A 27,850-nucleotide genomic window follows, 5' to 3' on the forward strand; every position below is an offset into this window, starting at 1 on the left:
GAATCCTATTTTATAAAGGAGGCACCAAAATGAAATTTGTTGTGCTTGACTCTGTATGCATGAATGTACACTCAAACATGCCTAATAGAATTCCAGTGTTTTGCAAACTAGCACAATTCATGTTTTACAACTGTCCAATATCCAAAACCCTCAAGAAACTTGTCCCATTTTTTCTAAGGGTTGAGGTTTATTAACCAGAGCCAGATGAAGACCTTCATATTAAAGAGACTCTGGGTCCAACACATAAGTAACTCCAAACAGCATCAACACTAAACCATGAAATAAACATATGAAGTGCAAAATCCTAATTTTTCCCATAATCACTCTATCTCGAGTTCTCTCATTTTAAAACATTTTTGTGCTCCCACTTTGCTAGTGCCAAGACATGTTCAATGTGTCTCTTGGGTGGGAACTCCACCTCCAGCCTTACTCCCTCCCAAGTTATGACACTACACAGGAGGTTCCAGAAAGGGAGACTGGCCAGCTGCTAGAGGCCATCCTTTTCTTCCCTCACACCACCCTCCGTCTGATTTGGTGACAGTGTCCCTGGCTGCAAGCTTCAGTATGTTTCAAGCCAAGGGCAACTCAGCTGCCAGCCTGGGAACAAGGAAGTCAAGACCAAATGCAACAAAGGAGCATACTGATCCAAGGATGCCATTGCCAAGAAGCATGCATTTTGCTTCTTATAACTCCCATCTTAATTTAACACAGCTCAACAAGCTGTCTGGATAATCTCATTGCATCATTCCATATTACACTTATGTCTTACTACATCCTCTTTTCACTTGTATACCAACAGTTGGCAGCAGCTGGCCTCCACTGCTAAGAGGAAGCAACCAGCAACAGCCATTGTCTTTCCTCTTCCCTCTCTCTGCATCTCCCACTCTTTCAAATATTGAAGTGTAGTCAGTCAGGACTTTGTCAGATGGTCCCAAACAAATTATTTTTACAATGTAATTGCAAGTGATGTATCTGAATGAACTTTATGAATCAGAAAACTTAACACAACAGCAAGCACCACAGCATGCTATACAGAACACCACCACCGAAGGTACTTTTCCAGCTCTTTTATTCCTTTAATATCTTAACAAAAGATACCCCAAAAATTTAAAAACCTTTGAAAAATATACAGTTTCATATTATTTACATGGGAGTACAGGCTCCAATATCATACAAACATTGCTATGTTAGAAACAGTGGAAGATATAATTCACTGCTTCCTGGATGGTGTAGGCTAATGGACATGGTTTTGTACTTCTACCACCTTGGTCGCTTGGTATCCTAGTACATAAACTATTAGGCACCTGAGAGTTTGGAAGACTACTGAACATGAACTTCAATACCTTCTGTTGTGATCTTAATTATTTTCAAAACTTACTGCATTTTCAATCTCTTTACAAGTTTACTTCATCCATAGCCAAGCTACCTTGTCATTATCCTAACTGATCAAATATTAACCAAATGAACTATTAATGTGTACACAGTTTAAATATCAAACATAAGATTATGTAGCCAAGTTGTGTAAGATAGATACTTAAACCCAAGGAATTCCCTAGTGCTTTGTAAGCAATCTAAACTCTGTTAAACAGAAGTGGCAACTCCAGTTTCCATGCTCTAGACTATGTTTTTAAAAAAATGTATTAAAAAGTGACTGATGATAATTGGAATAATTGGTACCTTATAAATTAATCAAGAAACCTAAGATAAAAAACTCTAAATTATAGTTTTATTTGTATTTAAAAATACATTGGAAATTCTGCATATGCCCATGATCAAGCTTATTTTCAATGCACATTACTTAAATTTTGATGACATGGTTTGTTCTGACAAGTCCTTTTTCAAGCTGAACACCGAAATACGGAAACTCCTGTAGATTTCCACTTGCCCTGCCACCAATGATGTATATTGCTTCCTTGCTAATGATGATAGATGGCTTTCATCTCCCTTTTATCACCTGAACAGTTTTTCGACCATAATGATAGTAACTGTAAGCTGATGCAGCTGTGGTGAAAGCTGTAAAACACCTTTTATGGAAGAGAACAAAAATTTAGTTGTCAGGTCAAAAACACAGTAACCATGAGAATCACAAAAAATACATTTAGTAAGAACTATTTAATAAGCAACAACACTACGGGCGTAATTCTTTTAGCTATAGGAAGCTAAAGCTACTGCTTTTAAGATTTCATGTGAATTAGTCATGTCAAATAGAATCTAGTTAATGAGCCTGAAAAAGGTAATCCTAGCAATTGTCATTTTTACCCAGCCGTTATTCTAGGTGTCTTATGCCATCATCTTATTTTCACAACAACCTTCTCTTACCGAGCAGCATATGGATCCCCAGAGAACTTAGCTACAGGCCACAGAATCTTGTCTGAGCCTGGCATGGTTCCAACTCTAGAGCCCATGTGCTTTTTCCACTGCCCTATGCTGCTTAGGGTATTGGGCTAATACCCAGCAAAATTCGAATATCTGAGTCATCTTAAATAAAATCCAGTTTTTTGTTTGTTTGTTTTAATGATTTTCCCTTAAGTGAACTGCCAATTAACCAGATTCCCTTAGAAGTTCCATGGGTGATGTTCATCGCTTGCTGAGTACTCGTGGCCTAGGGGCTTACTTTCTATAGTGCACCCATGTCTGCTTCCACCAGCTGAGTGGGATGTCCCGGAGACTATTTTCGTTTGTTACCAAAGCTGTTTGTGCCAGTTTGATCATCTAAATCCACCTGAACCAATGAAACATACATGTAGGGAGAGTTGCTATTTCTGAGAACTAAGTGAGATATTTTGCAAATACTTTATAACAAGGTAAGTTGCTAAAAACTACTGTCAACATAGGCAATGATTGTTGAAAGGTTGGAAAAATGGTAAAAATATAGAAAGTTTCTAGGTAAGATTGCTTTACAAATGTCTTAAGTTCTTATATCACTTTTAAGAAGCAGAAAACAAACATCAGAGAGGTTGTACTATGGATATAGTTTAGTCAAGAATGAGAACACTCCCACAGACAGATCAATACTTAAAGAAAAGGCATTAGTCCTCTATCAAAAGATGTAGAATGAATCAGAAAAAATGTACACATGTATTTTAGAAAATAAAATGTTTAGCATGTGTATCATCTTTAATGCTTCTTTAGCTTAACTGACTTTGGTTAACCATTTTCTGGCTCAGACTGCATCAAGCAAGGTTTTAGTTAAAGTATACTAAAACATAGTGCTTTGGTTTCAACGGGGCACATCTGGACTCCAAAAGTTTAAATTTGACACGATTTCAAGGTGATACATTTCAAAGCTGTAACTAAGGATAATAAAATAAAAATAAAACTACTTTCTCCAAGTTTCCCTCCCACCATGCCCCTCTGCCACTATGCTGGATGCACTTTCCCCTAACCTACTCTCCTACACCGGACTTTACTCAGGGCCAATCTTCACGTCAGTGGCCTACCCCAGTTTCTCCCTGTATATATACCCCAAATGGCACTTCTTCCTGAAGTTTTCCCTTTTCTCCCTACCTGGAAACAAGTATCCTCCCTCCCCCCAAACCCCAATACTTTATCCATACCTCTCATCACTTTTAATTTGCATGAAAGCTTCTGTAATTTCTATATCCCATGCTTGATAGTAAACTTCAGAAGAGTATCAGTCATAAAATATACCCCCCAGCTTTACCCAGTTAGTGCTCAATAAACACGGTAAGAACCAAGTTAATTCTAAAATTGTCACAATAAGACATTTTGTTGACATTCTCAGAGTAATTCTACATTTAGCTTACCAGAGTATCTGAAGATAAATGCTGTCAGCATAATTGAAAACTGGAGCTGCCAAAGAAGCTGCTACCAAGATTAACTGGACTGCTGTGTTTACCTAAAAAAAAAAAGGCATAAATGAGTGGTACCAAGGAGATCCTGTTGCAAGCTCAAGAGACAAGGGCACAGCCCACAATGCTGTAACATGACATAACCTCAGCGTGCTTGGTGTTGTAATATGTGAACTTCACTAACCGACTCACTCATCTGTCTACACAGGTGCCCTTTACAGTGAGGATAGGGGCATCTGTCAGAAAAAACTACTACCTTGAATTTCCATAGCAATTCAATAATGTTGCAAAGTTCTTTGCCTTTTTCAGTTTTCTGTTAAAATAGCCCTGTGAACATTGCAATAATAAAGTTACTGCTTCACAGATGAAAATGTAATGAGTTAAGTAACTTGCTTGTAGTTATAGCAGGCTATAGGACCTAACCCAGAACCTAGTTACCCAGCGCTTCATCTAGTGCTCCCTCACTTGCCTAAAGGTCAAACACTAGGGTATCAGTAATTTGAAATGCATCTATCTCTATGAGAGAGGCTCTGGAGGAAATGAGCATGTTTCCGTACCCTACAAGCCACAGAGGAGAACAGGAAGAACACAGAACCAAAAATGCATTGGAGACTGCCTACTCATCCTGAGAAGCGTACTGGGGAAGAGTGTGATAAGTATGAAGCAGTGGGAAATGTGCACAGAAGCATCTCTATCGTCCATTCTGCAACTAAAGACAAGGATTCCACTTCATCTTAAAAAATTAAATAATAAAACTGGAGAACTTCTTGCCCTTTTTGGGTCATTTTCTAAGCAGTGCTACACTCAAACTGTACTTGATACAAATATAAGTCACTTGAACCTCAAAAAAACAAACAAACCCATAAATGTAGGTAAAAGTCCACCCCAGGAAGTTTTAGGTATAATACTAATAACCCTTCTGTCTCAAGATGATCTGGGTCCCTAACCTGTTAAACTTCTGTCACAAAGGATAGGGCAAAAGGATGATTAGAATGAACTTACCAAGGCTACTAGAAAAATAAACATGCTTTAAGGCATTAACTGTGTGTTCTCTGTATGCAAAGAGTGGCACAGGTGCTGTCCTGAAAAGGGCTCAGTAAGACTCGATGGAAAACTAAGAGTAGCAGCTGCTTATTAGTAAGTAAAACTTTGTCCTATCCTTTCCATGTAATAATTGTGAAAATGAAGAGCCTGATTTTATGGTGTTTACACCACAGAAAGGAGGGTAATGAAACTACAAAGGAGCCTCCATAATTTCTTTGTATCTCAATCAAGATGAGATTATAATTCCACTCCCTCCCCTTCCCTAAACGGTGACCTTAAGACCTCATGCAGAGACTTAACTATTCAGACCATCAAAGGCAAAACATAATGCATAGCTTAAAGACCCCAAAAGCTCAAAGGACAAAAGAACTGGGTTAATGACCTCACTATCTCCTACAGTCTCAGTGCATGAAATAGGTCTCATTTTCAGCTGCTCCAGACTAAGGTTTATATTCATTATAATAAACATTTACAAGGCAGTAACTTAAAAGCATGTGTGTGTCTCTTACCTTGCTGATGAAGGTTGGTTTTAACCTAGCAGTGGCATAGCAAGGATTGAAATACTTAGAAAGTGTTCGCTGGCAGAGGACAAAAAGATAAAGTTTATTCAATTTATCATTCAAGTTTAAAACAAACATTTTGTTATTATATGTAATAAATAGTGACTGAGTATTCACTGCATGCCTGGCTCTATGCTAGACAAGCCCTTTATCTGCACCTTCTTTTAATACCCTAAATGAACAGTGTCTATATTCTTTTCAAATCATACACAGGTTACTGAAAACAGATTTTAATTTATAGATTACTCAATTCCTAGAAAAATCTAACACAGTAACTATCCTGAAGTGACCACATCCATTTTCTAAATAAACTCAATAAATCTCCCTTGTTATTTTCTTTCATAGACGAAAAAATGAAATGAATCAAATCCTGCTATTTTCACTGGACTGAGAAACTAAAGAGGAGGTTATTATGCTATCCCTAAATGCTCAAGTATCTGTAGAGCAATGAACTAATATGCAAACAAACCATTATGTGCTCATACAACTTTGATTTTAAAAACTAGTTCCAGACAGTCCACAGAAGCTAAACCAGGCAGCAAAAGAGGCTTGGTTACATAACCACTCCTAACAGTTTGCTACTATGGATAGGGCAAGTTGGTCTGGGTTTTATGTGCTGTCAATTAAAAAGGTTTTGACTCATAAACATGCCTTTTCAAAACTGATCATTTATGTGTTCACTGAACAACTACCATTGTGGGTGATTTAAATAGCAAGATGAGAGTTATGTATGGTTTTTAAAAATTCTTGGAAAAAGGATAAAAAATAATGGCCATAAATTAGTCTCATAAAGTTAAACTCAAGATACAACAGAGTGGGTTTTTCTTTTAACATTAAGTTATAAGTAATAATAAAAGAATTTTATTTTTTAATTAATTTTTAAAAAGATTTTATTTATTCATGAGAGACATAGAGAGAGAGGCAGAGACACAGGCAGAGGGAGAAGCAGGCTCCATGCAAGAAGCCCTATGTGGGACTCTATCCCAGGACTCCAGGATCACACCCTGGGCCGAAGGCAGATGCTTAACTGCTGAGCCACCCAGGCATCCAAAGAATTTTTTTTTTTTTTTTAAACAGACTCACCGGTGTTGGAAGAGTTCGATATCTGACGTAAAAAACAGCAGCAATCAACATTACATCTCTTGAAATTATCATATAAGTAAGTGGAACTGAAAATCAAATGTAAAATAATTTTGATTGGGATTTAGAAAATTACTGGTATTACATATACAATAAAGCCACATTCAGCCTTATCATGAACTGGTGTTTCACATAAGTAAAAATGTTTTAACAAAATACTTATTGATGTTTTAGGGTCCTTAGAGTGAACCACTGATTTTTATATTCATCTTTAACCTACCCTCTAAGTGAAAGACTATGGCTTTTCCTTTTTTTTAATTTAAATTCAATTTGCCAACCTATAGTATAACACCCAGTGCTCATCCCATCAAGTGCCCATCACCCAGTTACCCCATGCCCCCTAGATTATGGCTTTTAAAGTCTAAGCCTGCCTTTCAGAATGTCTATCCTCTTGCCTGCTTTCCTTCTTACCCATTTTTTTTTCTTACCCATGTTTTTAAGCTGTAGTTATTAGTATTAGTGTCAGCTCAATTCAGCCACTATTTTCTCCTTTGTTACTCTTCAGCTTTGTGCATTTGGAAAAATGATCACCATGCTCACATGGAATGAATGAAACAGTAGGGATCAGAAAAGATAATGGAAGACTCTAATCATGCTGACTCAGGAGCTCTAATGGCTTCTATCTTCCAGACTATTTTACATGTAGTAAAATTTGCTATATGTAACACTTGTGAAGCTGGACATTTTCATTATTGTCTGGCCAGTTCCTATCCAGGAAATTGCTATTTTTTTCTCCTACCCCATTCAATGAATTTTTTTTTAATATCTTTTTTTTTTTATTTTATTTATGATAGTCACACACAGAGAGAGAGAGGCAGAGACACAGGCAGAGGGAGAAGCAGGCTCCATGCACCGGGAGCCCGACGTGGGATTCGATCCCGGGTCTCCAGGATCACGCCCTGGGCCAAAGGCAGGCGCTAAACCGCTGCGCCATCCGGGGATCCCGCCATTCAATGAATTTTAATTTAAAAAGAATTCAATCAGTTGATAGTTTTCTCATTATTCTTAAGATTCTATAGCTTGGGGGTGCCTGAGTGGCTCAGTTGGTTAAGCATCCAACTCTTGATTTTGGCTCAGGTCATGATCTCAGAGTCATGAGATCCAGGCCCTGAAGATTCTCTCTCTCCCTTTTCCCTCAGCTCCTCCTTACCTCCCCTAAAACATTCTATAGCATGGCCCCAAAGCCAGAGCAAGCAAAATATTTTATTTATTTTTTTAAAGATTTTATTTATTTACTCATGAGAGAGAGAGAGAGAGAGAGAGGCGCAGAGACACAGGCAGAGGGAGAAGCAGGCTCCATGCAGGGAGCCTGACGTGGGACTCGATCCTTGGTCTCCAGGATCACAACCCTGGGCTGAAGGTGGCACTAAACTGCTAGGCCACCTGGGCTGCCCAAATATTTTAGATTGATACCCAAAGAACCCCTGCTCCCTTGCTGAATAATAATGGGATGGCAGAGGTTCTGTTTCATTTCACATTCTCTACACTGTAGGAAGTCTTAAATATGAACATACATTACTTTTATTAGAAAAAATATTTCTTAAAAAAGAAAAAGGTCCTGACACTCAAATTGCTTCAAATTAAAAGAGGGTTATGTGTATCCCTTCCATAATACTTCCAAACAGCTCTTTTATGAATTACTTTTGAGATCATATTTATGATCCTCTCCAGTTCTGACATTCTATTCATTCTGCAACTTGAGTAGACTCTAATTACAGATTATAATTTAAATCTCTACTGGTTATGGCTATGATGTAAGTATAGATCGTTGGCCAATCCTTAATGACATGACTATCTGAAAGAGAAAATACTTATCTACCACTCAAGTCATGGCATTTGGAGCACACAAAAGACACAGCTGTCTGAGCCAAGTAACAAAACAAGTCAGCTATGATTTTTAGAAGCATTTTTGTGTCTGTAAAACAGACTTTTCTACAGCAATCATTAGCTAGCAAATTCTAACCATCAGATTTTAAGATGCAGCAAACTCATGCAAATTACATAGAGTAAGCCTGCTAAACATAACTCTAGAAGACAAAAAACACCTGTTAGTGTATTTAGTCACAGGGGAAAAGAGGCTAGGATTTAATCCTAAATAAGAAGTTTCTGCAAAAGAGATGAGGCAATTCAATAAACTACAAAGATTTGGGTTCTTCTTCTAACTAGCAACAACCCAAATTGCCATTTATTATCTGGCACTGTTTTAAGCATTTCATACATATGATTTAATCTATATATCAACTCCACAAAACAGGGACCATCATTACCCCCATTTTACAGATAAGGAAAACCAGCCTTAGGCAGATTATATAATCTGGCCAAGGTCACCAGTTAGTGAGTAGTACAGCCAATACTAGTACTAGCAAGTAGTACAGCAGTACAGTAGAGTAAGTAGTACATATAGCCAGAAACCTAGGAATAGAACCTAGGTCTAAGGAATTCATAGCCTATGCTCTGGTCAGTGTATGAGGCTTCAAACCAGCAGTGTGAACTGCGATTAGCATCTCTGGACTCAGCTTACCATCTGTAACAGTCTGGTGGTAGAAATAACTGTTAACAGAAATGAAGTGTTCTCCAAACTGACTGCCCACCACACAATCACTCTGGAAGAGCATCATAGAAGCACAGATGAAAGAAGCTACCTACCTGGAGGATTCGCATGCAGAGCCAGGCTAGGACCCTGCCTCACCAGGTGCTCTCTAAGGCCTCTGCCAACTGACAGTATTATATGCAGGTTCTTACTTTGGTCCTTTGGACAATTTTATTCAGTTCCCTGGCTTCTGCATCTTCTAACTATTCCTCCTTTCTCTCCAGCCTTCCCTTCCCTTTATTTCCAGGGCTCAAACAGTTTTCATTTTTGCCTATCAGAGTATGTCAGTGTGTTAGTGAGGGTAGAAGGGTGTAAAATGTGTCAAGGATTGCCCCAAGGTTTTCCTCCCTACTTGCTAATCCTATCTGAAATAGGTAATGTCTGCAACAAAGGAGTACATTACAGGCAAATTTTATTAGCATTCAAGGGAAATTAATAAGACAAAGTTACTTTTACATATTACAAGTGGTCATTATCAATATCATACATTACATTGAAAATAACAATAATTATTCCAGAAATCAATTCAAATCAGCAATAAGAATTTGCTATACAGTAAACCAAAAATAATACAAGATATAGAAAGGAACTGTAATTTAGTAAATATAGCAGAACAAACGCACATAAGTAAAAATTAACTTAGCTCACATCCAGACTGTTATAACAAATGAAATAAATTATTTTCATCTTTATCTCTCCTCCCATAGAAAGAGCAAAGAGAAAAGCAGACTTGTTTATTATCCTAGCTGAGGAAGAAAGCACATTTCTTACTCTTGAAGACAACAAAGCTATCCAAATCAAGGTGGATGGAACTTTTACAAAAATGCAAGCAGTATAAAAATAAGATGCAAGACAGCATATATACCATCTCTTCCCCTAAAACCCTTCTAAAATGACAGTGAAGGAATGAAAAGAAAAAGTCACAAAGAGAATGGGAAGAGAACTCAAATTTCCCAGTTCTAAGTTTATTAGTAAGAGCTACTTTAATTCAAACTGATTAACAATATCATTAAAAGCCCAACAAATCCCAAGCAAGATAAATAAAAAAGAAACTCATACCAAGATATATCACTATGCAACTGTGGAAAACCCCAAAGACCAAGAGAAAATCTTTAAAGCAGCCAGAGTAAAAAAAACTTACCTTCAAAATAGAAATGGATTAGCAGTTGGCTTCTTATATACCAACAGAAATGAAAATTGAACAGTATATTAAATATGCTGAAATGACTACTAACCCAGACTTCTACACTCAATAAAAATATCCTTTAAGAACAAAGGGAAAATCAAAGAAAGACAAATACTGCCCAGTATCACCTATATGTGGAATATAAAAAATAAAATAAAATCTGAAATAGAAATGGCAAGTAAAAAAGTGGTTGCCAGAGTGGCAAGTAAAAAAGTGGTTGCCAGATAAATAGGGAGAGGTTGATAAAAGGGTGCAAACTTTCACTTTTAAGATGAATAAAGTCCGAGGATCTAATGTATAACATGGTGACTAGAGTTGATTTCACTGTATTGTATTAACTGAAATCTGCTAGGAGACTGGAACTTAAATATTCTCACACATACAAAAGAATAAAATGTTCTCATATACACAAAAGAATAAAGGTAAAATAAAAATATTTTCAGAGACACAAAAGACAGGAATGTACCTACCACCAGCTGACCAATATTAAAGAGATTTCTAGAGCTAGACTTTAGACAAAAGGAAAATGATCCTAGATGGAAGGTCTGAGATACACCAAACAATGTAAGCCAGAAAAAAAGTAAATATGAAGATACATCTAAATGAACACTGGAAAAACAGTATCATGTGAGTTTAAGAAGTATATAAAAGTAAAGTACGGCAACAATAACCTAAGTTGAGAAAAGAATAAATGGAGGTAAAGCAGGGGCCCATGGTGCAGATTCATTAACACTGAATTTTGATAAGGATGAATGATATAATTTTGAGAATAACTAAGTGGAAACAGTATATAACACTGCCAACTGGCACACAGGGAAAACAAGTATAATGATAAAATCTATATAGATGTAGAAATACACATATGAGCCAAATGAAACACAGAAAATGGAAGACTGCTACACAAACATTAGTAATCACAGTAAACGTTAATGGATTAAATGTTCTAGTTGAAAGAAAATATTTTTAGACTGGATAAAGAGAACCCATCTATCTTTATGCTATTTACAAGAAATATCTAAAATATAAAAATATGGAGAAGTTGAAAGTGATTTATCTATCAGGCAAACACTGACCACAAGTAAGCTAGTGCAGTTCTAGCAATATTCAACAAGACTTTAAGGCAATAATCATTACTGAAGATATGGAGGGCCACACTTCATAATAAAGCATTCAATTTACCAAGAAGACAAAGAAATCTAATTCGTATGCACTTAACAGCATGACTTCAAAAGACACAAAGCAAAAATGAGACACAAAGAAAAATAATGGAAAACTACACAGGTAGGAATTAGTGAGAAACTAACCTACTCTCTCTCTCAGTAACTGAACAAGTAGACCAAACAGAAGTCAGTAAAGATTTAAATGTCAGGATTTAAAATTTGATCAAATGAATAAATATATAAATAACATCATGCCCAACTACCACATACACCGTCATTTGAAGCACATGTAAAATGTTTATAAAATGATTGTATACTGGGCCAAAGGGCTAAAAGCAGAGCATGTTCTTTGGATATAAGGTAATTATGCTTGAAATTAATAATAAAAAGATACCTAGAAAAGTCCACAAATTAACTTTTATTAACCCCCTTAAGTCAAAGAAAGAATTACAATGAAAATAGATTCTTTTGAACTCAATAATGGCAACGGCATATTTTACCAACATATGAGATGCAGTGAAAGGAATACTTAAGACAAAATGTACAGCCCTAAATGCCAGCTTTAGAAAAGCTTAAAGGAATGAGTTAAATATTCATCTACAGCTGTGCCGTTCAATAAAACAGCCACTACCCATGTGGGAAGATAAAGCACCTGAAATGTGGCTGGTCTGAATGAGAGGTGTTGTAAGTGAAAACTAGACACTGGCTTTTGAGTTCATAGTATGAAGAAAAATTCACTAATTTTTTATGGTTTACACAATGAAATGATATTTTTGATCTAGAAGGTTAAGTGTTATTAAAAGTATATTTACCTGTTCCCTTTTGTTTTTAATAGGCTACTAGAAAATTTTAAGTTATATATTTGGCTCCCATTATATTTCTACTAAACAAATGCAATCTAAAGAAGTTGGAAAAAGAACAGCAAGGGAAACCTGAAGAAAAGAGCAATATTTAACAAAGTAGTAAGCATATCAGAAAAAGTTGGTTCTTTGAAAAGATTCATAAGTGACACATTTCTATTAAGACAATTCAAGGGAAAAAAACAAAGAAAGGACAAACTAATAATCAGGATGAAGAGGGGAACACTACTACATATCCTGCAGATATCAGAAAGTTAATGTGGATACCATAAAGAGTTGCTAGTAAATCTTTATAAACGTAGTTGTAATGGACAAGTTCTTAGAAAAACACTGTAACTTACCAAATAGACAAAAGATGAACCAGAAAATCTGAATCATCCTATAACAAAAAAATAGGCATCACCTATTTGAAAACTCTTTCCTAAACTCCAGTCCTCAGTGCTTCAATAAGTTCTACCAAACATTTAAAGAAGGAATACTGCATTTCACACAAATATTTCCCAAGAATGGGGGAAAAAAAGACTTCCTAACTCTTATGAGGTTAATATATATTTGATAATAAAACCTAAAGTATACCTGTTGGATATTCAGAGAAAAAAAATCCAGGCCCATCTTGTAAATATTGAAACAAAATCTTCAACAAAATAGTAGAAACCAAATTTAGCAATATTTTCGTAATCTGTCATGACCAAATTGGATTTACACCAGGAATTTCACACTGTTTTAACATTAGAAAAATCAATAACATAATTCACCACACATTAACGGCTCAAAATGAATAAACAGGACTCTCATAATACATGAAGAAAAAAATTTGATAAAATTTAATATCTACTACTAATTAAAACGCCTAGCAAACTCCAAATAGAAGTGAACTTCTGTATCCTAAAAAAAGGATATCTATATAACCCTACAGGAAACATTTAACAGTGAAATGTTGATAACTTTCCTTTTGAAACTGGAAACAAAACACAGACACCATTCCTATTCAACACTATAGTGTGCAGTATAGAAAAGGAAAACAATTGAAAAAGAAGAAACATACTATTAATTACAGATATTATATAATTGAGGATGTAGAAAATCCAAGAGAATTTATATTTATATTAGAGTAAGAGTTTAACAAGTTTTGCTAGACACAAAAATCAACATCAGAAATAGAAAGGATTTTTATCCTATCAACAACAGGCAGTTATTACAAAATGAAATAGTAAAGCATCAAAATTAACAAGCAACACAGAATAAAACTAATAAATTGGTTTCCACCTCTCCAAAGAAAACATTCTAAGATTTTATTTATTTATTTTTTAAATAGTTTTTTGGTTTTTTTTTTTTTTTAAGATTTTATTTATTTATTCATAGAGAGGCAGAGACACAGACAGAGGGAGAAGCAGGCTCCATGCAGGGAGCCGACGTGGGACTGGATCCTGGGTCTCCAGGATCACACCCCGGGCTGCAGGCGGCGCCAAACCGCTGTGCCACCGGAGATGCCCTACATTCTGACATTTTAAAAAGACTAAATAGAGTAGATATATCATGTCTGTGAACTGGAAGATCAATACTGTATAGATATCAATTCTTTCAAGTAGAACTATAAACTCAATACAATCCCAATTAAAATTCCAACAGGCTTTTTTGGGGAATTTGAAAAGCTGATTCTAAAATTGACAAACAGGGGCGCCTGGCAGTCTCAGTTGGTAGAGCATGGAGCTCTTGATCTCAGGGTCCTGAGTTTGAGCCCCATGTTAGGTGCAGAGATTGCTGAAATAAACTTAAAATATGTTATTTTAAAAAAATAAAGTTTATACACAAAATGGAAACAGCTAAGAATATCAAAGATGGAAGAATTTATTCTACTAGATATCAAGACTTTTAGCAAAGCAGTAATAATTACAATGGTACTAGTGCAAAAGTAGACAACTCAATGGGGAACAACTAAGACAACCCAGAAATGAACCCACGTATATATGGACATTGCAGTGAGTTTATAAAGTACAGATTTTTCAATAAAAAATGCTGGGATAGGGGTGCTTGGGTGGCTCAGTCATTAAAGCATCCAATTCTTGGTTTCCACTCAGGTGGTGATCTCAGGGTTGTGGGACTGAGCCCTGAATCAGGCTTTACACTCAGCACAGAAGCTCCTTGTTCCTCTCCCTCTGCCCTTCCCGCTGCTTGCTTTTTCTCTCTTGAATAAATAAATAAAATCTTTTTTTTAAAAAAAAAGTGCTGGGATAATCTGGTACCCACAGAAATAGCTAGAAAATTTTTAGGAAAGATAATTTTTTTCTAAAATATCAACTAGAAAAATGTAAACAACAAAAGAAATTCTGAAAACTTTCCAATACAAAACATGATCACATATAAAGGAAAAGGTACCAGAATGGCATGAGACATCTCAACAGCAAAATGGAATTTGGAAGTCTATAGGACAGGGTCTTCAAAAATCCTGAGTAAAAATGATCTGCAATCGAAAATTACATCCAATTCAAATCTCAATCAAGTATGGAGGTAGAATAAACACATTTTAAGTGTCTTTAGAATAAAGACATTGTGGACTCTAAAACTCTGGCTGCCACGCTGCATCCTTGCACAGGAAACTAGATCGCACTCCACCAAAAGGAAACCATGGGAGCTTAGAAAAATAGACCCAACACAGAAGAGAGACGACAGAAATTTCCAGAATAATAGCAAAAGAAAATTCTCAGCTTGCAAAGCAACCTACACCAATTATTTAGGTAAATCTCACAGCAATAGTATCTATTATACTAAAACCTGGATACAGTTTCTTTGTTCAAAAGGGAAATGTCTGACCAACCTTTGCATAATAATGTAACAAAATACAAAATAACTCAAAAAACTGGAGGCAGGAAAGTATATACACACACATACAAGATCATTTGGATTTTGAATAATGTCAACAGAATGCTCTTTAGGTTCCTTTCTCCCCCCAACAAATTATATTAGAATGAGAGTACCCCTGCCCCTTCAACACCCCCAACCATATACACACCAAAATTCTGACTTTCAAAGGAAAGAAACATTAACCCAATTTTTAAATTTAGTATGGGAATTTAAAAGCCTAAAAGTAAACGAGAAAAAGAACCTGTAGACTGAGGAGACTAGACTGAAACCCCATTACACTTCTTCCTATCAAATGACAATAATAACATGCTATTGAAAGACCATGTGGCAGCATTTGCTTTATTCTCAGATTCTATTTCTAATACTTGGAAATTAACAGGTTAATCTAAACAAAGGGAGAAAAACTGAGAAATACAGCTTAAGTATAAAATGAACCACCAGAAAAGTACATGCAAAATACAAAGCAGAAGATCGTAAAATTTTGTTAAGAGTATTCAGATAATGTACAAACTGTATCTATGATTTGAAATTGTGTAATAATTTCTAAGTAAAACTAGTGATGTAGAATTTTATAAACATTTTCAGGATTTCAGAACTCTCATTTTTTATGATGAAACTATACTTAATAAGTAATAGATTTAAGAAAACTTTAAATTGCTTTCAAAAAGCCAGGCACTGGGATCCCTGGGTGGCGCCGCGGTTTGGCGCCTGCCTTTGGCCCAGGGCGCGATCCTGGAGACCCAGGATCGAATCCCACGTCGGGCTCCCGGTGCATGGAGCCTGCTTCTCCCTCTGCCTGTGTCTCTGCCTCTCTCTCTGTGTGTGACTATCATAAATAAATAAAAATTTAAAAAAAAAAAAAAAAAAAAAAAAAAAAAGCCAGGCACTAAGAATATAAACTTATGGTTTCAAAAAGTTCTAAACTAATATGAATTGGTAATGTGAAATAATATTTGCTTAAATTTAAACAATCTAAGAAAACAACAGATTCTACTAATAAAACAAGGACACAAATTCTAAAGTAAAATAACAGCTTGACAAGCAAAACAGTTCAATAGTTTAAAATTAGGGAAACAGTTTAAAGTTGAAAAATATACTTTTGGAACAAAAATTAAACATCTCTCAATCAAGAGAAATCCTAAACTGACTAATGTCATTCTTCGCTATGCTATTTAAAAGTACGCATGATGGCGTTCTTACCTGGAATAAGATCTGCATAGGTCAAGCTAACATATAAGATACTGATAAGTATTTTATCAGCAAGTGGATCAAGAGCACTTCCCAAAGCTGATTTTTGATTGGCCCAGTTTCGAGCAATAAATCCATCCAACTGAAAATAGAAGTTTTTTTTAATAAATGTCATAATAGGTACAAAGTAGATATTTTGAAGGTTAATAGATACCAGGATAACAACTCTGTTTTAAAATGTTAATAAAACCTCTTCTATTTCTTACCCCCAAATCTTCTCATTCTTTTACTGGTATATGTTTAGTTTTCAAATTGCCAAATAGTCTATAAATAATTTCACTTTTCTACAGTACTTTTCTTTCTCAAGGCCTCCCGGTATTTCTTTTCTTTTCATAAGGCCTCTTTGTGGGTTGAACCCAAACACAAATTTAGAGATTTAAGGAACCCAAAAAAACCCCACTGAAAGCATGGCTGACATGGATTAGGAGCATGGATTAGGAGCCCCTCCTTGGGCTATTTCACTACAGCCAAAATGGCTGCTTTTGCTCACGAGGCCTACCTTTTAACTGTTAGACTTTGGTTTTTACTCCTACCTACTTTTCTAAGATATGACCCAATACTCTAAGTTTTCACTATTACTATTTTTCTTTTTTGTTTAGTCCAACTGTTAATTCCATGTCTGACTGTACGTGAATAAAAAACTCAATCCTCAGGGGGCAGCTAGGTGGCTCAATCAGCTAAGTATCTAGCTCTCGGTTTTGGCTCAGGTAATCATCTCGTGGGTCATGAGAGTAAGCCACATTCAGAGGCTCCACATTCAGTTCCAGGCTCACTGAGGAACCTGCCTGAGATTCTCTCCCTCTGCCCCTCCCCTCACAGGCATGTGCGCATTTTCTCGCTCCTTTAAAATAAATAAATAAATAAATCTCTTAAAAACAAAAAAATCGGTCTTCTGTACCTGGCCTACTTAAAAATTTTGATACGCAAATTGCTTACTCACTATTCCTGGAAATAAATTATATCTCAAAGCAGAGGTCACACATGGTTACCAATGGGCCAATTGGGGCCTGGCAGCAGCTTTTTGTTTAACCCACCCAGAGCTTTTAAAAATGTAAATTAGTTGCCAATATTTAAATAGTCACAGTCTTACCACAAAAATCCAGATCTCTAGCTTCACTTGAGAAATGGAAAGAGCCAATCACCTGGGGCCACAAGATGAATTGAAACCAAGTATCTATCACCTATTCCCATTAAATAAGGGGGGTTATTTTCTGGCTTTCCAAGTCTCTACTTGACTTTTACTCATTTTATTTAACTTCAAGCTTTAACAAATGTTTGAATTTTCTAGTCCTATTTCCAAGGAGAAAGTAACTTAGACATAATTAAACACGTGCATTTTAAAGGATAAATAAGTCCTCTATATCCTAAGTATTGTAGTGAGTTCGAGATAGCAGTACTACAGAACCATATCGTAAGTATTGTAGTGAGTTAGAGATAGTAGTACTAAAGAACTATGGTTAAGAACTTGCTCTTTGGCAGCAGAACATAACTGGTTCAAGTCCTGGCTCAACCATTTACTATATGACCTTGGGGAAATTATTTGGCCTAAGCATCCCTTTCCTCATCTGTATAGCCCACCTCAAAGGGTTGATTGTCTTCAGGACATAATGGGATTAATACTTCTTTAGTACTTAGTAAATCCTCAAGAGCACTTAACTAGCTATTACTACAGCAACAGAAAGAACCTACTTTCTTATAAATATACATGTAACAATGTCTAACAGAAAGTACCTGGAACTTGGTTGGCATCAGGGCCTTAGTAGATCCAGGTTTCAGTTCAGTTTTTGATCTCAAAGAACGTCAACACCTTCCACTTTTTTACTAGCACTCCCATCTGGATCTCCCTGTTCCTCTACCTACATTAGATTCCAAGGTCATCAACATCACTGCTCCTTTGCAAATATCTGTAACTCCCTTACTTCACTCTTCATCCACCCTGCTTACACACAGCTATCCATGTACTTAACTCCAGGCCTGCACCTAATCAACTGACCAGTGCTCAAGAATACTTAAGTGGGTGTCTCACTTCCAATTCAAGACTATAAATCTCCCATGGGCACTCAGCACTGCCTGGCAATCCCACATCTGCTTGTTTACCTTCTCTTTTCACACTGTCTGTTCTCACTTCAAGCCTACTCCTCCTTCATTCCCAAAGCCTCTCACTCTTATGATCCTATCTATACTTTCCTGGAAAAACAGAAACAAGATTGTCAGCACTGTTCCCACCCACAAGTCCACCGCCTACCTGCTGCATCCATACACATTCTCTGCCTTTCCCTGATTCATGATCGCAGGCCCTCTCACCTTCTGTGATTTGCCTCTCTTCTCCCCCATGTCTCCTGCATCAAGCTCCTCCTTTCTATTTGATCATTTAGTTAACCAGTTAATTAACAACAAAAATTTCCCCAGGATATATAGCTTTAAAAACTAGCCTTCCTTGACCCTACTTCCCTATATCCCTACAAAGCAAAGCTTTTTCAAAACAGTATCTTTGAAATCTATAATTGTCATTATACCTCACGTTTGTTGCCAACCACTCTGATTGTCTCTACTCCTCAAGAGGGTTCTCATCAAGATCACCAATGAATTCTACACTTTTAGCATACCTGACCTCAACACAATTGAAGCAATGACTTCACTTAACTTCTGGGACACCTGATGGCCTAATTTTCTTCCTTTCTCACCAGCTGTTCTCAGTGTCCTTTACTGGCTCCTTTACTTTTGCTCCACTTAACTGCTCATTTCTCTGACTCTGTCTCTTCTGTAACCCGGCCTGACTTCACCCAGACTTGACCATCCACAGCTGATAACTCTCACATTTATCTGTAACCCTGACTTCTTCCAACTCCAAACTACTACTACCCAACTAATACCTCTCTCTGTCGACAGGCACAACAACGCTTGGTACTTTTTAACTCTGTCCTACAGAGTGTTGTTCATCACAAAACTGTTACCTTCATGCACCAGTTGTTAAAAAATAAAAGTAACAGCCTATCAGACATAATTCCCTCACTACACATTAACAATCCATTGACAAATCAACTCTATCTTCAAAACATATCCCAAATTCATTCACTTCTCCCCAAACTCCCACCCCAGTCCAAGCTACTATCATTGCCACTCCCCTATGTAACTGTAAGCTCCTTAACTGGCCTCTCTGCTTCCACTCTTGCCTTCCTACAACTTCTTTCCCATTTACAACATAAATCAGGCCTGGTCATTCCCCTGCTTAAACCCTCCATGACTCCAGCCATCTGCCCAGTGGGCAATCTAGAGGCATCAAAACCTCCATGAAGTAAATGTGAAATACAGTGCCAAATAACTTAGGTTTTCACATACACTGCCACACGGATTTTGAAAAATGTAAATGAGGCCTGAGTTTGGTGAATATTGCAGTCTCCTGTGGCAGCTTAAAAAAGGTACAAACAAAAGAAGAGCAAATCCAGTAACAAAAAGATCTTGTTACATTAAAAAAAAAAAAATCCATTATCAATACAATGGCCTTTGACAGACCTGGAGTGTGTCTGAGTGGAGGCCTTCAGGCTTCATGAAGAGATAAAGGAGGAACCAAAAAAAAGAAAGACTGTGAAAATGGGGAGAAATAGTAACAAACAGAAGCTAAACTCTGGAAAAAGAAGTGGGAACTATTTTGAGAGACTATTTTTAAAGCATATTTGGAAATGCTATATAATAATGCAAATGTCCTCCTCTGTTTACCCTGCAAATTCTTCACTATTTCTATATTGCTCACCAATGCTAATGGGAGAGTGGAATTTTGTTTCTGTGAACCTCAAAGGGAATAGCTGACATTACAGATACTGTACAACTGTAATTTACAGAAACTTAATCTTCATTCTCACTAAATAAGTATCACAAGCAATACTTTTAAAACATAAATCAGTTTGAAGAGGCACCAAATCATTATTGCCTGTCTGGGTGCTCACATGGATCTCAGACCAGTCTTGTATGAGGATATAATGTATTTATTTCTACAATTTAACTTTGCCCTGATTTTAAATTTTTCTTCCTTATTTTCACCAGTTTCCTTTACTGGGTTTTTGTAGGACATGTAATTTTAAAAACCATTTCAAATCCCTTATGCAACAAGGTGGGTGATAAATACAAGTAATGTCATACATACTGATGGCTGGTTAGCCCCAAAAGCGTCTTTCACACGTATTTTGTCCTCTGCTATAAAATTATTTTCCAAGTTCTAATTTGATATAACCTGAATAAATACTTCCCTTTCTCAAAACTGACAAAGTGGTATAAAGGGGTTCTTTTTTCATTTTCCATCTACTGGGAGAGTAGAAGGAAGGATGCCTAAGGCCTGACCCAGGACAGGACCTTCTGCTAGGCACTCAGAGGGGTGCAGAGGCGGGATCAGAAACCAAATCCTGTGTGTGCCTATAGCCTCCTACCAGCATAAACCTGAGTAGAGCTCTGACTTCTACAAGCTCCGTGGTCACAGGTGACCCACTGTTTCCCCCTCCACCAGTAAAACTAAGTGTTGTTACAGATCAGAGTATTTCTATCACAATAAGTAGAAAAATAGTCTCACAACATTTCTCCTTTATTTCTATTCCTAAAGCAAACACTTGGCTCCCTGGGAATTTCTAAAGGCAAATTTTCTTTTACAAAAAAGTTAAAAACCAAAAATAAAAAGCAGCCCCTCCTATGCCTCCCAACAACTTTCACCTCCTTCCTTAGATCACTTAAAAAATTGGAGTCCCACACAGATGCTAAAGTACAAAGTACTTTATACAAAGTACTAGGTTAAATTTATCTTGAGGATTTCCTTCTAGGAAAAAACAGACTAAGTCTCTGCCATTTCAGTGTACCAGAGACCCTGGGATTTGAAAAGAAAGCAAAACGGGGCGGGGCGGGGGGGGGGGGGGAGTACATTTACAACTTACCAAATCAGTTAGACCAGCTAAAGCAAAAACTCCTAGTGCAATATTAAAATCCTCTTCAATAATCAAATAGCCCAAAACTGGGGCCAAGCCAATTCTCGTCATTGACAACATATTTGGGATTGTCCATGGGTTTTCATACTGAAACACAAAGACAACAAAATTTATATTAAATGGTAACTTATTAGAAAAATACATCAACTTAGAGGAGTCAGAAGCTACATAAACTTTAAATTTAGTACTCTGAGTTTTAAAATCTACTGTTTACAGACCATAGCTCTAAAACTGTCCAGAATACAAAAGATGAAGATATGTCATATGTCCACAGACTAAAGTATCTGCTATATATAGACAGTATATACAGTGTGTGTGTGTGTGTGTGTGTGTGTGTATATACGGGGGTGGGGTGGGGAGAGACACATATATAGAGAACAGAGTATATGTACATGTTTCCCAAAGAGAGAAAAGAACAAAGATGTATTATTTACGATATAGGTCAAGGCATTAATATAGGACTTTATGATTAGAATTCAAACTTTATAACACTCTGCTTTTAAAAATGTAACTTCAAGATCTTATACTTCAAGTAGACAGTCTAGATGGAAATGTCAGAAAAAAAAACAAGGCAAATTATCAACCCCAGGCATTTTGGCTTAAAACATTTATTGCAAATAACCTCCCTCTCTCCTCGGCACATACCCATCAAAAGAAGGCTAAATGCTATATACAGTGTATGGACATTTGAAGAGGAAAAATAATTTAATTCCATAATCTCATGGCTAAATGGATAACTGGTGGAAGAAAATGGAGCTAGAAATAGGGATTGAGAGCCTTAGGAAATAAAGAGAAATGTAAATCTGTTCCAAATAGCCATGAAAATGAAATGTTAAGATTCCCACCTAAAATCTGAGGGTTTTAGGATTCCTTGAAACTTCATTTGGAGCCAAGCTGTTTGAAGTTGGCACTAACAAAAGGGCTCTTTGGCAGCTACTATGAAAAACGTTACTTCCTTGCCAAACAAAATCTGTTTCATGAGGATATTTCAATTTTAAAAAAACCTCGCCCTAGTGGAGCTAGGATACCCTGCCCAACAGGATACAGAAATAATTACAAGAAAATGTCTCCCTAAAGCCTGGACTTTTTCTCCACTGGTGAAGGCTACCAACCCATGGGACTATCTCCTCACAAGACTAACCCTACTCTTAATCACTAATCAATTAAAAAAAAAAAAATCAGCGTCGAGGTTCAAGTTAAGTGACAGTTTCTATTTCTAAAGAAATCTTTTAAAATTCCATGAACCATCCCATAAGAAAAAGCAGTTCTCTATAGATACTAAATTTGTGTGTATAAACAAACTGGCAAGAAACATTCAGCTTAGTTTTGGAGGTTACTGTTGAGGTCAGATGCCAGAATACTGCCACGGAAAGCTACAGGAAAACTTCACATTCTGCGGGAAACAATCACTAAACAAGAAGCAGCACAAACTTCTACTCAGGGACCCTGTATTGAAAGTAGGCCACCTTATGTAATTAAATGGTAACATTCTTGGAACACGTTCCAAATTGAAGTTCAAAGGTCAGAGTGTCTCAGAATCCAGAGAAAAAGAGAAGTTTGTTTACCATAACGTGGTACAGAGCTAGTCAAACACTGATCCAGTGTTGCAGCAACTTGGAAGAAAAACACATAGTTCGTGACTGAGAAACACGAATCACAAAGCAAAAGGTCAGGAGAGAGCCCCCCGATGAATGTCAGAAATATCCATAGGGCAAAATTAAAAGACACGGTGCAAACAGCCAGATCGCTTCATCTGGTGAACTAATCGACAGAACTATAATGTTGTCGGAACCGTGAAAGAAAGTTCTTTTTAGCTCCACATAAAATACTTTAAAGCACCTCATTAATTTCTAATCATTAAATTTGTAAAAGTTTCTACATTAAAATTAAGAGAGCTAAAAAAAAAAAAATAAAATAAATAAAATAAAATAAAATTAAGAGAGCTAATCTCAGATTACCCAACCAGATAACCTGTGGCATACTCGACCAACTACTGCCGTTCTGGGAAGGTCTTCACCCACGATATGGCAACCTCAAAGCATCCAGCATTCAAACCCTGACATGCTTTAGCTATTAGTGGAGCTGAGACCCCTGCCAGGATGTGGCCACCTCAACCCATGCTGTACAACTGATGAAAGCGGTCCAAGGGCCCACTGAAGACCTAACAATTGAAGATGTAATAATTGCACGAGTCCTGCTAACATGACATCAAAACCTCTCCCACATTCATGCTCCGGGGTCTTCTGCTCGGGCAGTACTTCAACAGGTAAGTGGAGAAATATTTTGTTCTATTACCTCAAGAGGAGAGTTGTAATCTTTTTCTATAATTAGAGATTAAAGAATTAGTAGTAGGACTTATTCAAGTATCCTTCATCTTACATAAGGTTAACAAAGGTCAAATGACAGTCAATACACAAGCCAAGAGGCTTGTCTCCTTTTCTAGAAATTCTTACTGACTTGTCCTAAACGTTGAGGAATGGCTTCAGAGAATCAAAAACACACTTAATAAGACAAGCGAAGGCTATTTTTACCAATGCAATAACCAGAGGCCGGTCCAGCTAAAGGTGCGGACGGAAAGGGGAGTCAGGGGAGGAGGGATTCTAACCCGACCGCCGAGGCTGACGGTGGCCTCCTTTGGCACCCCTGAAATTCATCCCAGGGCTTCTCTTCAGGGCACGGCCGACAGGTTCTGGAACCGAAACGTCCGACTTGGGCCGGTCAGAGCGCGTTATTCGCGTCCGAGTCCGATCCCCCCGCGGGGGCCCGCGCGCCCACCCGGGGATGCCCCTCCGCGCCTCCCCGGTACCTACCAAGCTGGCGGCGCTCGCCTGGCCCCATCGGCCGCCCCGGGCCTCGGCGGCGGCGTCCCCTCGCGCCACGGGCCGGGGGGCCGCCTTCCCCGCGCCGGAGCAGTGGCCCCGTGGGCCGACGCCAGGCAGCCGCAGGCCGAGCGCGGCCGGGCGCAGCCACCAGCGCTCCGCCAGGCAGCCCCGGCAGCCCGGCCCCGAGCGCAGCACGGCCCCGCGGGCGCGCCCCTTGCCCGGCCGCGCCCCCGGCGCCCAGGCCGCGCTGCGAAGGAGCCCCCACGAGCCGCGCGCCACGCGTGAAGCCAGCATGGCCCTGCCGCCGCGCCGCGAGGACACAGGCGGCGAGAGCTCAGCAGCCTGGGGCGCCGGCGAGCCCCGCTCCGCAGAGTCTCCGCAGCGTCGGAGAAGCTCGGGAGCCTCCATGGCAGTTTTCAAACCCCAGCACGCCTCGCTTATACAGGTGGCCAGCAGCCGCCAAGGACCGACGGCTTCGCGACGCTTTTGCGACACCGTCGGCGCTGGACTTCCCGGCGCCCCCGGCGGTCGCGGGAGCGCGTGCCGTTAGGCGCCTTGGGGTGCGCCGGGAGCCGCGGGTCGGCGGCGGCTTGGGCGTCTCTCGGCTCGCGGGGGTGAGCTGAGGTCGGTGCGGGCTAGCAGGGCGGGGCGGCGGCGCAGCCCCATGTGGCTCGGGCCTCACGCTGAAGCCCTCCTGCAGAACGGCCCCCTCCGAGGTGTGGGGGGCGCCCCGGGGCCCTCGTGGGACGTTAAATATTAGTGAGGTCGTTAATACAGGCTCCCTGCCCTTTTGCCTCTTCTGGACGTTTCGTAAGCCAAAGACGGGTATTAGGAGATGCCAGTAGTGGCGATTACGGATTGTGTGCCAGGAAAGTGCTTCGTACAGCTAGATTCTAGTGCACTCTCCCATTTAATCCTCCCAGCAACTCCAAAATAGGTTCCTTTTTATTACCTTTACTTTAAAAAAAAAAAATTTTGTTTATTCATAAGAGACAGAGGAGAGAGGCAGAGATCTAGGCAGAGGGAGAAGCAGGCTCGCTGGGGGAGCCGGATGCGGGGCTCCATCCCAGGGACCCGGGGAGCAAGACCGGAGCGGAGAGCCACCGGCTGCCCTATTACCTTTACTTTCACAGATAAGGAAATTGAGGCTTAGAGAGGTTAAGAAACTTGCTTCTTAGAGGAATATGCAGAATAACTAAGAATCAGTTCGTTGTTGACTGATTAGTATCATTATACATTAATACTGCAATTATATATTAATTACTGATGTATTATTATGCATTAACATCGCAGTGTTGCAGAACTGTTTTCTTAATTGAGTTCTGTGTCAAACTGGATTTGAATGGTTTTTGCGGCCTCGCCACCATCCCAACCCCCCCCCACCCCCACCCCCCACCCCCCCCCCCCCCCCACCCCCCCCACCCCCCCGTCTGTGATGACAGACCCACCTTAAACTCTTAGTTCAGGAGAGGAAAAGACCAACTGAATTTGAGAATCATTGTAGATCTGAGTATTTATCAAAAGAAATCTTTAATTACTCATGCATATGCTGAAATACCGACATTGAAACTTAGACTTTTTGTACCAGCAATGTAAAAAGATTAATTTTTTTTAATCATCTCGAAACCAAATATCTACAGTTCTCATACACAGACATCGGATAATCCTGTCAAGTGAGAATAGGCAGTATTTCAGCCTCTCCTTTGCTTTCCACTCACTGAATTGCCTTTATTCACTCTTTGCACTTCTTACCAATTTAAAACAGTTTCTCATTGTTTCTTGGGATTTTTCTTCTCTCTGCTCCACAGATGTTCTTGCTGCATCCGCCTGTAGTAGTTGGTATAACACGATCTTTTCTCTTATTGTGGTAATCATTTGCCAATATATACTTGTTTCAAATCATCAAGTTAAATATACACAATGATGTATGTCAATCATAGCTCAAAGCTGGAAAAATTTTAATAAAATATAGCAAACTAATATATATATATATTTTTTAAAAAGCCACCTTTACTATGGACTACTGATATTACAGCTTATTATAAAGTAGGACGGTAAAGTATCTGGCATTTTGGCCTAAAAGACAATGACCAGCTTAATACATACAACTGGAAAGTAGGGGTGCTTGGCTGACTTAGTGGAGTGTGTGACTCTTGATCTTGGGGTTGTGAGTTTGAGCCCCATATTGGGTGTAGAGATTGCTTAAAAATCTTTTAAAAATAAACAAAAAATAATGAGTAACAGTGCTTCTAGCAATGCATTTCCCTAACATTTTCAGACAGGAGAATATCCAAATATTAGTCCGATTTCATTTTCTAGAACGTGACAGGTGTCAATAAATGAACAGGATAATCTGGGATGAAGGATGGAGAAAATGCAGAAACCCAGGAAAATAATTCCAGATATAAGATATTAGGTACATATAGTAAATAAAGAGTATAACTATATTTCCTAACATTGTTTGGAGGAGGGCAGAGGAAACCTAAAAATTCTACAGATAGTATTTGTTTTATAATAAGTTCATTTTCTGTTTTATAAATTCTGTAATTGTTCATTTCTAACCAATGGGATGAATAGATGAGCAGCTTACATGTCTGAGGGGATTGGGAATCTCTATCCCTGGAACTGTCCCAAATTTGGGAAAAATAATTAGAAAAATAAGTCTAACAAAAATCCAAATAAAAATAAAAATTCATTATGTAGGGGCACCTGGGTGGCTCAGTTGGTTAAGTGCCTGGCTTTGGCTCAAGTAATGATCTCAGGGTCCTGTGATCTTCTCCCTCTGCCTCTCCCCCTGCCCGTTCTCTCTCTCTCTCTCTCTCTCTCTCATCAATAAACAAAATCTTTTTTTAAAATCCATATGTAGGGGACCCCAGGGTGGCTAAGTCATTTGAACGTCTCCCTTCAGCTCAGGTTATGGTCCTGAGGTCCTGGAATGGAGCCGTGAGTCAGGCTCACTGCTCAACGGGGAGTCTGCTTCTCTCCCCACCCGCCCTCATGCTTGCACGCCTGCATGCACACTCTGAAATAAATAAAATCTTTTTCAAAAATCCGTAAGTAAACTCTTAGGTCTCATGCTTGAAATTAATTTCGAATTTTTATATCTCTACCCTTTTTATTAGTATAATTTTTTTAAAAAGCAAAATATACTAGTCAGGTATCTTATCCCAAGTAATCTAGTCAATCATGTAAGTGCTAATATTAAGAGAACAAAAGAATATGAAAAGAAAAAAGATTGTAAATAATTAACCTTGGATAATTAGCCAGTTGACAGTGTACTTTAGTGCTTTGAAAACGTAAATACCATTTAGAGCCACTAATAGCTATTGTGCAATCACAGCTATACTGTGTTTGGTTCCTTATCCTTTAATTGATTCTTTGCTGAGGAAGTTGTTAGAAATAAAAATCCCACCCATAGAGAGTAGTAATATCTTGCCACTTTTATGCTTTCCTTGGTAAGTTGCAAAGCACTGAAGGGTCTGGTTGTGCTAAATATCAACACATCTTAGGCTTTTGAAAATTCTGCAACCCATTCTTTCTCACTTGTCACTTCTATTTGAAGCATAAGCTTTTTGAAAAAAAAAAACTGTGCCAAGTCT

The 27,850-nt window shown here is 38.3% G+C and overlaps 2 protein-coding genes across 10 annotated transcripts in view; one reads left to right on the forward strand and one right to left on the reverse strand.

The window, feature by feature from the left end:
• Window positions 1-1,052: 1,052 nt before the first annotated feature.
• Window positions 1,053-24,725, reverse strand: CRLS1 (cardiolipin synthase 1). Of its 5 annotated transcripts, none has more exons than XM_025469356.3 (7): window positions 24,240-24,725; window positions 21,379-21,516; window positions 16,415-16,544; window positions 6,500-6,585; window positions 5,366-5,434; window positions 3,768-3,859; window positions 1,053-2,024 (listed from the first exon to the last, which is right to left on the reverse strand). In XM_025469356.3, the coding sequence occupies exons 1-7, from the start codon at window positions 24,657-24,659 to the stop codon at window positions 1,937-1,939; spliced, it is 1,023 nt and encodes a 340-aa protein (XP_025325141.3). In that variant the 5' UTR covers window positions 24,660-24,725; the 3' UTR covers window positions 1,053-1,936. The 5 variants fall into 5 exon arrangements, with proteins under 5 accessions (XP_025325141.3, XP_025325142.1, XP_025325143.1 ...); XM_025469357.3 differs by lacking the exon at window positions 24,240-24,725 and adding an exon at window positions 23,401-23,552; XM_025469358.3 differs by lacking the exon at window positions 24,240-24,725 and adding an exon at window positions 23,412-23,546.
• TRMT6 (tRNA methyltransferase 6 non-catalytic subunit) overlaps window positions 23,560-27,850 on the forward strand; it is a 69,410-nt gene continuing 65,119 nt past the window's right edge. The window contains exon 1 of one of the 5 annotated variants that reach the window (XM_025469355.3): window positions 23,560-23,695. The gene's annotated coding sequence lies outside the window, so the exon portion shown is untranslated. Of the gene's footprint in view, window positions 23,696-24,746; window positions 24,876-24,947; window positions 24,968-26,522; window positions 26,668-27,850 lie in introns of those variants that run through there. The other 4 variants (XM_025469352.3, XM_025469354.3, XM_049100664.1 and 1 more) reach the window with 4 other exon arrangements.

The sequence above is a fragment of the Canis lupus genome, chromosome 24, assembly GCF_003254725.2.
Source record: "Canis lupus dingo isolate Sandy chromosome 24, ASM325472v2, whole genome shotgun sequence".
In the NCBI taxonomy this organism is placed as follows: Eukaryota; Metazoa; Chordata; class Mammalia; order Carnivora; family Canidae; genus Canis; species Canis lupus.